A 12,033-nucleotide genomic window follows, 5' to 3' on the forward strand; every position below is an offset into this window, starting at 1 on the left:
CTACCACTCGCAGTCATGGAATATGATAGAAAGACCATGTCGAACTTTGCAGAAATCTTCTTCCTCTTCCTCCACTTTATCTTTGAATGTCTTTCGCATTTATCCAATCTTCACTTCTTGGAGGGTTGCAATGAACCTCAGCCCATATGGAAGCTTCTTTAGTTGCATGCAACTTTGTATCTCCAATCGCTGAAGAGAAGGCATGGCTCCTTCACCCACCTTCCACTCCTCCAGATTATTAAGGTCTGTAAGGCTTAGAGGCTCGAGTTTGGGAAAACCTTGTGCAGAGCAAAACATTTCCTTTCCTATGAAAGCCTCTTCATGTAATTCAAGCATCTTTAAGTAACGCAGTTTCTCAAGTGTTGGCATTGGATCTTCCTCAAGCTTGCACCTTTTCAACTGTATGTAAGCAAGATTTGAGGACAAGTAGTGGTACTCTGGTAACCTTCTTATCTCCAAATCTATGCTCAACTTAGAAATATTTTCGCAACTCAAAAGGAGGTGCGCCAAATGTTTTGGATCTATTCTTCCTTCACCATTGATAATAGACAGGAAATGGAGATATTTACTTTGGATGATAGGTGGATTCTTGTCCAACTCCTCCTGTTAAAATCTTCAATATTGAAGGGCCCTCGAATCTTCAACTCTCTAATATTTGTCATGTTGATGAGGTCCTTTACATAACAATTCTTGGTGTTGAAGTTGACAAGTGTTTGGAGGTTTCTCAATGTACTAAACTTCAACTATGTTTCAGGACTACATTGCTCGAGGAGATATAGATGTCTTAGTTGCTGCATCGTCCAGATTCTGAACATATTCCAATTTCGATTCTTAAATCCAAGGTTTGCAAGCACCTTAAGTTGCTTAGAGATGATGGCAACTTTGAACTCCAGAAGTCAAGACCTCTTAATCTCAAGAATCTTAAATGGATGAGTTTACCAATGTCATTGGGTAACTTCCATCCTGCGTCTCCTCCACTTTCGTAATCTAAGACTCTAAGAAAATTAAAATTATTGAACATATATTTCCAAATCCCCCTAAGTTCAGTAGTCAACACAATACAAATTAAAAGTGCCACAAAGCAAACAAGTGGATTGTGAATTTCATCGTCATGGTTGCCAAAGTAGCTTGCCATTGTCAATGGCACAACCTTCTCCAGGTTCTCCTCTGGTAAAAACTCATCGAAGAACAAAAGTGATCGAAGACATGGACTTTTAATGCATTGTAAGGGAATAAATTCGTGTACAAAAACTCTAAAAGCCCTCCCAATTGTTGATAACTGGTAGGCATTTGACTGATCAGCAATATAGAGGAATTTTTCTTGTTTTGCCTTTGACAAGCAAACATCTCTCATTAGATCATGCATCTGAAAACTTCTTATCTTAATGTCTCTTTCTCGTACTTGAATCATACATCTTTCTACAAGCTCCATTAAATAACCTTCAGCCACATCTTCTGCTATTTGCCCTTCATCTCATTCTTCTTGCTTTGATGAAACAATACCTTCGACAACTCATAACTGAATCAAACTATCCACAGGTATCTTATAGTCCTCCGGAAAGTGGCTTAAATAAATGAAGAGGTTAGTAAGCTTAGGTATCTCCCATACCTGCATTGCTTCATGAAAGGTATAAAGCCCGATTAGTGGCCAAAGGTTTTTCTTAACATGCTGAAATTGATTTTAGCGACACATTCAGCCCAGTGGTTCGAGCAGCAACCATCCGAATTATGCTTGCTATTGTTGTCATGAAAGGGTGGTCCTTGCGACAGGTTAATGTCAATAACGCCTTCCTCAATGGCGGATAGAAGAAATACATGGAATAGCCACCTGGTTTTAAGGTACCAGGTGCCAATGGCCAGCAGTTAGTTTGTAAGCTAAACAAAGTGCTTTATGGTCTGTGCCAAGCACCTCGAGCATGGTTTAATACTCTCAAATAGTACTTGGTTACTCAGCTCCGTGTTAGTGCTACCAAGGCTGATACCTCGTTGTTTATCCGTACATCGTCTGAGAATGTAGTGCTCCTTATGGTGTATGTTGATGATATCGTAATAATAGGCAGTTCAAACGCTGAGGTGGATAGTATGGTTTGCCAACTTCATCACAAATTTGCCCTCAAGGACATGGGGCAGCTAAGTTTCTTCTTAGGCATTGACGTGCAGCACATGTCTCTAGGGGTGTTCCTTAGTCAGAAAAAATACATTTTAGAGATACTTGCTAAGACCGACATGGAAGGAGCAGCAGCTACTCCTACACCTATGATAAACACTCCAAAATTGACTACTTCCGATGGCAGTCCTCCTTTCCCTAATGTTCATTTATATCGTAATTCAGCAGGAATGCTTTAGTATTTGTGCATCATGCGTCCAGAGTTGTCATTTTGTGTCAACAAGTTGAGTCAGTATATGAATCTTTCGAGTGAAATTCATTGGCGAGCAGTAAAACGGGTGCTAAGATATCTTATTGGGACTGTTGATCATGGTTTATATTTCTCAAAAGGGCGAGTTGAGGTTGTTTGTTACTCGGATGCTGACTGGGCCTCGTCTGTTGAAGATCGACGTTCCACCACTGGGTATGTTGTGTACCTAGGACCAAACCCTGTTGCATGGTGTTCCAAGAAACAAAATGTTGTATCCAGATCGCCCTCTGAAGCAGAGTATCAAAGTCTCGCCAACTGTGTGTCGGAGCTTTTGTGGGTTAAACAACTGATAGATGAAATTGGTCTGTCAACCTATCCACCACCTGTGATCTGGTGTGACAATACTTCTACGGTGTCCATAGCTGCAAATCCCACACATCATGCCCGCATAAAGCATCTAGAAATAGATCATCACTTTGTTCGGGAAAAGGTTATCGATGGCACTCTTCAAGTGAACTTTGTCCTATCATCAGAACAAGTCGCTGATGTCCTTACCAAGCCCATTACACCTATGCAGTTCAAATCATTTCGAAAAGCTCTTCGAGTTCTCACACTAAATGATGCTCTCAATTGTTCAAACAACAAAGAAACTCGGAGAATGTTAGAGTAATAGTTGATCTAGTGATTGGCTTCTGTTATTATGCTGTTAAGTCTGTTGATATCGGTTACTAATAACAGTTAGTAGTTACTGTTAGTTGTTATTAGCAGTTATTGACTGCATGCTGTTCTATATAAGCATGCACAACTTCTTCTCAAATTGTATTGTTTTTGCTGCATTCTCTTGAAGTAATATAAGTATAATTCATCATCTTTCTATAAACTTAACACTGAGAAACATAAACCCAAGCCATGTGATCGAAACAAGCTCGAACCCGGTCATGATGGTAAACTTTTTTAGCTAGCGTGGTCTTACCCAGGCCACCCATCCCACATATCAACACAAGTTAGTGCTTTGATCTTTCATCATTGCGAAGAATAGAGACTAGCTCCTCAATTTCATTCTTCAATCCAATGATGTTATCCTCGATGATGTGAGGATACAACTACCTTAACTCACACCTTGCTTGAGAAGAACTTGATGCTTCTTCTCCTTCCCTTAACTCTTTCACACCATATGTCCACAATTGTCAAGTCAAGTTGGAGATTCTAGCTTTGATCTTCTCTATCTCCTACTTGGTTTTCCAAAGTTCCCATCCCTCGTTGAGGATGCAAGCAAATATTTTACTTATCTTAGGCAGATATAAATGTCTTAGTCACATTAGGTATAAAAGTAGAGAGACCATCGGGCCTTAAATCCAAGGTTTGCAAGCACCTTAAATTGCCTAGAGATGATGTCAACTTTGACCATATGAACTCAAGAATCTTAAATGGATGAGATTGCCAATAATTTTGTAACTTGCATCCTCTATCACTAATTCTTCCATCATAGTTTAGGACACTTAGTAATTTGAAATTGTTGAACAAGTATGTCCAAAACCCATAAGTTTTAAGATGCATTGTACCATATACCAGAATTCCAATGATCCAGTATAGTGAATTAAAAAATCCATCCTTAATTCATGGTTTTCAATGTAATTCAACATCTTCAAGGGCACACGTATCTCATTTCCCCCTCAAGAAACAAAAAATAGAATAACAAAAGTGATCAAAATTTGGACTATTCATGCATTGTGTCCAAAAAAACTCATGTGCAGAAACTCTACTAATCTTCTGAACTATGGGTAAAAAAGATGCACATGATTGGTAAATAATGAAGAAAAAATTTTCTTGTTTTTCCTTTGACAAGAAAAGACCTCTCATTAGATCATGCATTTGAAAAGTTTTCATCTTTGACGTTACAAAGTCCCTTTTCTCGTATTTGAATCATGCAGCTTTCCACAAGCTCTATTAAATTACATTCAACCATATCTTATGTAATTGCCCCCACAATCTTTGTTCTTGCTTGGATGAAACTATTCCTTTAGCAACCCATAATTGAATCAATCCAACAACAAGTATCAAAATCAATATATTCTCTTCTTCGTCCACCATTCATGAAAACCAGAAGAAGATAGTGGCTTGGGTCCCCAAATCAGATCCCAAACGAGACCAATAAGGTTGCTTCCCTAACTTTTAAGGGTTTTCTAATCCTTAATTTCTCTTCTTTTTTTATCTCAGACTTTTAGATTTATTATTATTTTTTCTTAAAAGTCTCTAATCATTTCTCTAATCCCAATTGTTTAAAAATTGAATTGAATTGGTTTGCTCTTCCTTGAGTGAAATTGTTGGGGATTTTAAACAATGAACAGCCTTAGAACACAGAGGCTTGCACAGCAAGGCTCGTGACTTGTAGAAGAAACAAACAAAATTCAAGACCGAAAATTAGGAACAAAGCAAAGAAAATGGAGAGTATATGGAAGGAAATTTGATGATTTTTATTCAACTATTAATAATGGCATAATGCCAATACAAGTATCAGACATTTTACTGATCAAAATAAGGCTTACATTACCTAAACATTACCTAACTCCACTAATTACATAGAAACTTGAAAGACCAAACTTGCACACTTAGTAAAACTGATTTATCAGCTCAAATGTCAACAAAATACATCAAGTACATTAACAACTTAGTTCTAATTCAACTAAGTTACAAAACATCATTTAAAGTAACAAGAGAAATTGAAATGGACAGCAACATTGAGCTTCAGCTATTGCATGTAGGTCTCGAGTGTGCATGTGCTACTCCTTGGCTACATGTGCTGCATGGAGGCCAATTTCAACACTCCTCCTTAGCTTCCATGGTGCAAACTCCTATTTGTTCTCTTAATTTGTTAAACCTTGACACACTAAGAGGTTTTGTCAAGATGTCAGCAACTTGATCCTCAGAATTGCAATGAACCAGCTCCACCTCTCAAGTTTGCTCCATCTCCCTAACAAAATGAAATTTGATTTTAAAGTGTTTTGCTTTCCCATAAAAGACAGGATTCTTTGCAATTGCAACAGCAGATTGATTGTCACACATGATCCCTGTTGCTTCCTTTTGGTGTAGATTCAAATCAACCAAGATTTTTCTCAGCCAAGTGGCTTGGTTGATAGCTCCAGCAGCTACCACATATTCTGCGTCAACAGTTGACTGAGCAACAACACTTTGCTTCTTTGAGCTCCAGCTAAATATGGCTGAACCAAGGGTGAAAACATATCCTGAGGTACTTTTCATGTCATCTATTGAGCTAGCCCAGTCACTATCAGTATAGCCAACCAATTTCAGTCTTTCAGCCTTGCTAAACGGTATACCATAGCTCAAAGTACCTTTGATGTACCTGAGAACTCTCTTGGTAGCTTGAAAATGTTTCTCATTGCAACAATGCATCAATCTCGAGAGCAAACTCACAGCAAACATAATAGCTGGCCTGATGGTAGTCAAATACAATAAACAACCAACTAAGCTCCTATAAACAAATTCATTAACCTGCACAAAATTACCTTGGCTCAATAGTTTCTCTCCAACAGCGACTGGTTTGCTTGTTGCTTTGCAATTTTGCATGGAGAATTTTGTCAGAATTTTGAAGGCAAAAGACTTTTGACTTAGGAAAATTCCATCCTGAGTTTGTGACACCTCCATCCCAAGGAAATAAGTCATCCTCCCTAGATCACACATTTTAAACTTCTATTACATTTTGGTTTTGAAATCAACCAGCATTAATTGTCTCCTCCTGTCACCAATAGATCATCAACATATAAGGACACAATGAGCTGTGTTTCAATTTATTCCTTCTTGACATACAAAGTTGGCTTACTGATGCTCCTTTCAAATCCTACACTGATCAAGTAGCCATCAATTCTGTTGTACCAGGCCCTTGGTGCCTATTTTAAGCCATACAAGGCTTTCTTCAATCTGTAAACCATGTGTTCTTTACCAAACACTTTAAAGCCTCAACAAAAATTTCCTCTTCGAGAAAAACATTGAGGAATGTTGATTTAACATCTAGCTGGTGAATGTTCCATTGCATCTGTGCTACTAAGGCAACCAGTAGCCTGATGGTGTCTAGCTTGGCCACTGGTGCAAAGGTCTCTAAGTAATCTAAACCATATTTCTGGTTGAGCCCCTTGACAACTAGCCTTGCTTTCAGCTTGTTCAAGCTCTCATTAGCATTTTGCTTGGCTCGGTAGACCCATTTCACCCTAATGACCTTCTTGTTGGATGGTTTTTCAACCAATTCCCAAGTATTATTCTTCTCAATCATGCTGATTTCATCAGCCATTTCCTGTTTCCAGCCTTCATGAGCTTCAGCCCTTTCAAAACAGCTTGGTTCTACCTGAGCTACTTGAGCTTTCTCATAAATTTCAGCCAATTTCCTTGTACCCCTTACTGGTTCATCATCAATGTCCATTTTAGAACCATTTTGATTAGCCTTAGCCTGATCAGTCATAATGTCTTCAAAAACAGCCTCTGGCTCATTTTTCTCCCAATTCCAGCATGTCTTCTCATCGAACACCACATCTCTACTCGCAAGCACCTTATTTGCTGAAGGATCCAATATCCTATAACCCTTCTTGACTTTGTTGTAGCCTATCAGAATACCAGGTTGTGCTTTCTTGGCCAATTTGTTCCTCTTCACAGCTGGGATATGTGCATTGCATATGCAGCCAAAGACTCTTAGGTGAGGCAAAGATGGTATGAACCCAAACTAGGCCTCGAATAGAGTTTTGTGTGCATAAGCCTTGGTTGGAAGCCTGTTTTGAATGTAAATAGCAGTGTTAACTGACTCAGCCCATAAGGTTTTTGGCAAATTCTTCTCAAACATCAAGCATCTGGCCATATCCATCAAGCTTCTATTCTTTCTTTCACTTACACCATTCTATTGAGGAGTATAGGTGTTGGTGAGCTGATGTTTGATGCATGCCTCATCACAAAAGGCTTAAAACTGAGTTGAGGTGTACTCAGTTCCATTATCAAACCTTAAGATCTTGAGGTTATAGCCTGTTTCTGTTTCTGCAGCAGTTTTAAACTTCCAAAACACTAAGGCCACCTCTGATTTATGCTTTAAGAAGTAAATCCAACAAAATCTCGAATGATCATCAATAAACAGAATGAAATACCTGCTACCATTCAATGACTGAGTCTTCATAGGGCCACACACATCAGTGTGTACAAGCTGTAGCCTTTATGAGGCTCTCCAGACCTTGTTTGAAGGAAATGGCAGCCTGGCCTGCTTTCCTAGCTGACACACCTCACAAACATCCTCCTTCTCAACTAAGTTGATGAAGTTTTCAACCAGATCCTATTTGGTTAACTGGTCCATCGATCTATAGTTGGCATGACCAAGTCTTTGAAACCAAAGCTTGGATTCATCAAGAGAAGCTGTATAAGCTGAGTTTGAGGCTTTATTCCAGTCAATAACAAAGCTTTTATTAGCCATAGTGATTGACATGAGCATAGATCCACTTGGATCACTAATTTGGCATTCCTTGCCTTTGAACATAACAGAATAACCTTTCTCTAGCAGCTGAGCTATACTGAGCTGATTTCTATCAATCTCAAGCACTAGCAACACATTTGATACAAGTTTGTTGCCTATGGGAGTGCTTATCAGCACATCACCCTTGCCTTCTGTCTTAATGAAGTGTCCATTCCCTACCTTCACCTTAGTTTTAAAGTTTGTGTCTATAGACTTGAACATGGTAGCATCAGGTGTCATATGATTGGTGCAACCACTGTCTATGAGCCACCCCTTTGTGGCCCTCTCCTTAGCAACTGAGCATGAAACTGCAAAAACTTGCTCATCATGGTCACTGCCCTCTTCAACTATTCGAGCCTCAACCTTTGGCTGTTGTGGTTGATTTTGCTTTAGTTTGCCCTTGCTTTTTCAAACCTTTTCTACATGGCCAATCTTTTTTGCAATATTGACACTGCACATCTGGTCTAAACTGACAATTGGCTTCTAGATGACCAGGCCTTTTGCAATGCTTGTAGGGTTGGTCCCTTTTTCTTGGAGCATCTGACTTAGGCTTGTCTCTCCAAGTCTTTTTGCCTTTGTAGGCAGAGGTACTCGAGGCAGGCTTGTTTTTGGCTTGGAAGGCACCTTCTTGGTGCTCCTCCAGTCTGCTGGCTCTTCTTTACTCTTGTGCATAGAGAGCATTGATTAGCTCTGTCAAAGAGATGCTGGTCAGGTCCCTTGAGTCTTCGAGGGAAGAAATTTTAGCCTCATACCTCTCAAGTAAGGTAGAGATCACCTTCTCCACTATCCTTGCTTCACTAAACTGCTCTCCTAGGAGCCTTACGCTATTTACCACAACCATAATCCTATCTGAATATTGCTTAACAGTTTCTTCCTCCTTCATTTTCAAATTCTCAAAGTCCCTTCTCAAATTCAATAGCTGTTGCTGCCTTGTCCTCTCTGTCTCTTGAAACTCCTCCTTCAATCTATCCCAGGCTTGCTTTGGTGTCTCACAGGCCATGATCCTTGTGAAGATCACATCTAACACACAATTTTGGATGCAAGACATGGCTTTATGCCTCTTGGTCCTTTCATCAGCATGCTGCCTGATTTGACCACAGTTGGATTGGCTCTAAGCGGTGCTAGTTCAACATCTGAGTTGACCACCCCCCGTAGGTCGAATGCCTGCAGGTAGGTATTCATTTTAACCACCCATATGTGATAGCCTTCTCCATTGAAGACTGGTGGTGCAGCTAGTGAGAAGCTTGATGAAGCTATTGATTTTTAAGTGGAAATGTAACAGGTCCACTAAGACAACAGCTCTGATACCAATTTTTGGGGATTTTAAACAATAAACAACCTTAGAACACAGAGGCCTGTACAGCAAGGCTCATAACTTGCAGAAGAAACAAACAGAATTCAAGACCGAAAATTAGGAACAAAGCAAAGAAAATGGAGAGTATATGGAAGGAAATCTGATGATTTTCATTCAACTATTAATAATGGCGTAATGCCAATACAAATATCAGACATTTTGCTGATCAAAATAAGGCTTACATTACCTAAACATTACTTAACTCCACTAATTACATAGAAACTTGAAAGACCAAATTTGCACACTTAGTAAAGCTGATTTATCAGCTCAAATGTCAACAAAATACATCAAGTACATTAACAACTTAGTTCTAATTCAACTAAGTTACAAAACATCATTTAAAGTAACAAGAGAAACTGAAATGGACAGCAACATTGAGCTTCAGCTGCTGCATGTAGGTCTCGAGTGTGCATGTGCTGCTCCTTTGCTGCCTGTGCTGCATGTACTGCATGGAGGCCAACTTCAACAGAAATTGAAAGTGATGTTACAGGGGTATCAAAATCTCATAGTGAAAGGACTATATGCATTTAAACAAAATATATAATTTGAACAATAGATTTATGACTTGTCTTTTCACAATTACCATCTACGTCAGTGATTCTCTTGGATTTTAAATGTAATGCGATGGATGAGAGGGATTTAAGTCACTTTCGTGATGCTATTAGGAGGACTTTTAGCGATCTGTGTTGTTTGTTATTCACAAATCAAATTTATATCAAAATGTTGGCGAGACTTGCATGAATATTACCTTCCTTAAAGATCAGATTTTCTACTTTTTCCATGTGTGGGATAAAATTACTAATTATTTGACGAGTCGAGATTAAAATTTTCTTACCCAAATCTGCGCCAAGATAAAAGTACCTGATCGAAAAAGAAATTGACTCTCAATCAAAACCAAATTTCAATAATCACTAGTGTTGAGTGCAATTATAAGAAGATGCAGCGAAGATTCTCATCGAGTGCTGTTGATCGAAGAACTAATGCAGATAACAAGAGAAAATTCAGGGAGAAGCGATCGACGTTTCAAGAAGGGAACAGACTGAGGCAATCATGCTTCACTCTTTTTGTCTCTAATTTGCCTCAGCGAATCCATTGGAGATGGTTGTGGGTCATTTTCCAATTCCAGGGGTCTATGGTGGACCTTTTTATTCCTGAGAAAAGAAGCTAGAAGGGAGCAAAATTTGGATTTACTTTATGGAAGGATGCTCATCGAGCTGTTCAGAGGATGAATGGTGCTTTTATTGGTGAGAGGAGGGTCATTGTGATCTTCTCTAGATTCAAGAGTCGTTATTTTTTTCTAGAGAAAAACGGGGTGTAGTTTCAAGGATGCTAGTAATGGAGGTATAATGGGCACGAGGGTTCAGTTACAGGTAAACTCCTCACAAAACCAGGTGGGTAAGGAGAAATCATTCAAACATGATCTTCTTAACAATCGGGAAGTTAGGGATAAAAAGGTTGCTAATGGTGTTAAAGAATCGTCACAAAAATTGTTCCATCTTGAGGGTGAAAACATAGAGTCTATTGAGGCAAACTTGGATGATAGGCCAGTTATTTCTATGGATAAAAGCCTCATTCAAAGGTGGAGTAATTGTCTGGTTGGCACAACCGGTCATTACTGCGATATCTCCATTTTAAGACTTCGTATCAGGGTGAAAGGATTGTTTGAGATCGATGTCTTTAAAATTTCAAGAAGGCAATTTTTTTTGGAATTTTCGGATGTCGAAATGTTAAAGACTATGGAAGATTTGCAGTTCTCATGGTTAAAATAAATTTTCATCGATGTTGAATGCTGGTCACGATTCCTTTGCATACGTTTCCGCACAACTTGGATTGAAGTTACAGGCCTTCCCTTGCACGCTTGGAACCTGGAAAGTGGAAACGTTCAAAAGCATTGCCAATTATTGGGGTGATTTTATTTCTATGGAGTCTAACTCGCTTAAACTTACTGATTTTTCTAAGGCTGCTATCTTAATATCAGCTAATCAATTAAAACAGATTGAGGAAGTCATTATTCTTGAACGTGGAGATGAACAGTTTCTGGTGAAGGCTCCCGAAGTTGGGGATACCACAGCTTTTGAATCTGGAGCTGGACGTGCTAAATTCTCATATGGTCATTTTGATATTGATAAAGAAGATTCGTCCATGGAAGATGATTCATCTGGTGATGGAAGGAGTCGGGATGTTGAAGATTCATTTAATGAAGAGGTAGGTAGTGAAAAACCCAATGGCAGCTCGAGAAGTTCTAGGAAATATGTTGGAAGTTCTAGGAAATATGCTTACTTTTCTAAAGTTTAGGTTATTTATACAAAATAAACTAATAAAATATATTTAAGATAATTATAAATGATTAATGATAATTGTATTTAAAAATATGTGTAATTTTATTTATTATGTTTAAAAACAAAAATTAAATGTAAAAAAAATGAAGAGTGCCCTTGTTGCATAGGAGCTTATGTATATATGATATATGATATATGATATGCAAACGAAAAGGATAAAAAAATCTTTCATATAAAATTTAATAAATTAGAATTCAGAAGATTAATATGTGAAAAAAAATTACATATATGTAATTTAAAATTCATATCTCTAAATAAATATAGGTATTTTCCTCTGGGATTCCATTAGATGAATCTTATATCCTATTAAGACTTGTGTTAGTATATAATCATCGAGCTATGTGTCATCTCATAAATCTTCACAGTGATGGGTCGACAGACCTTACAAGTGACAGATAAGGCATGATGATGCTTCTATCATTGGCGAAGTAATAGGTTTCGACGGGTGAAATCTCGCATGGTCGTAATGAAGTAAGTTTATGT

The 12,033-nt window shown here is 38.4% G+C and overlaps 2 protein-coding genes and 1 pseudogene across 2 annotated transcripts; 1 reads left to right on the forward strand and 2 right to left on the reverse strand.

Annotated features, from left to right (window-relative positions):
- On the reverse strand, positions 1 to 1,615 carry LOC108472327 (probable disease resistance protein At1g58602; annotated as a pseudogene).
- A 180-nt stretch (positions 1,616 to 1,795) lies between these two features.
- Positions 1,796 to 2,346, forward strand: LOC108472326 (uncharacterized mitochondrial protein AtMg00810-like). Its single transcript, XM_017773819.2, has 2 exons — positions 1,796 to 1,846; positions 1,954 to 2,346. Exons 1-2 carry the CDS (start codon positions 1,796 to 1,798, stop codon positions 2,344 to 2,346), a joined length of 444 nt encoding a protein of 147 aa, XP_017629308.2.
- Positions 2,347 to 5,309: 2,963 nt separating this feature from the next.
- LOC128283966 (secreted RxLR effector protein 161-like) lies at positions 5,310 to 6,056 on the reverse strand. Its single transcript, XM_053021397.1, has one exon. It carries the CDS (start codon positions 6,054 to 6,056, stop codon positions 5,310 to 5,312), a length of 747 nt encoding a protein of 248 aa, XP_052877357.1.
- Positions 6,057 to 12,033: the final 5,977 nt, after the last annotated feature.

The sequence above is a fragment of the Gossypium arboreum genome, chromosome 11 (genome assembly GCF_025698485.1).
Source record: "Gossypium arboreum isolate Shixiya-1 chromosome 11, ASM2569848v2, whole genome shotgun sequence".
Lineage (NCBI taxonomy): Eukaryota > Viridiplantae > Streptophyta > Magnoliopsida > Malvales > Malvaceae > Gossypium > Gossypium arboreum.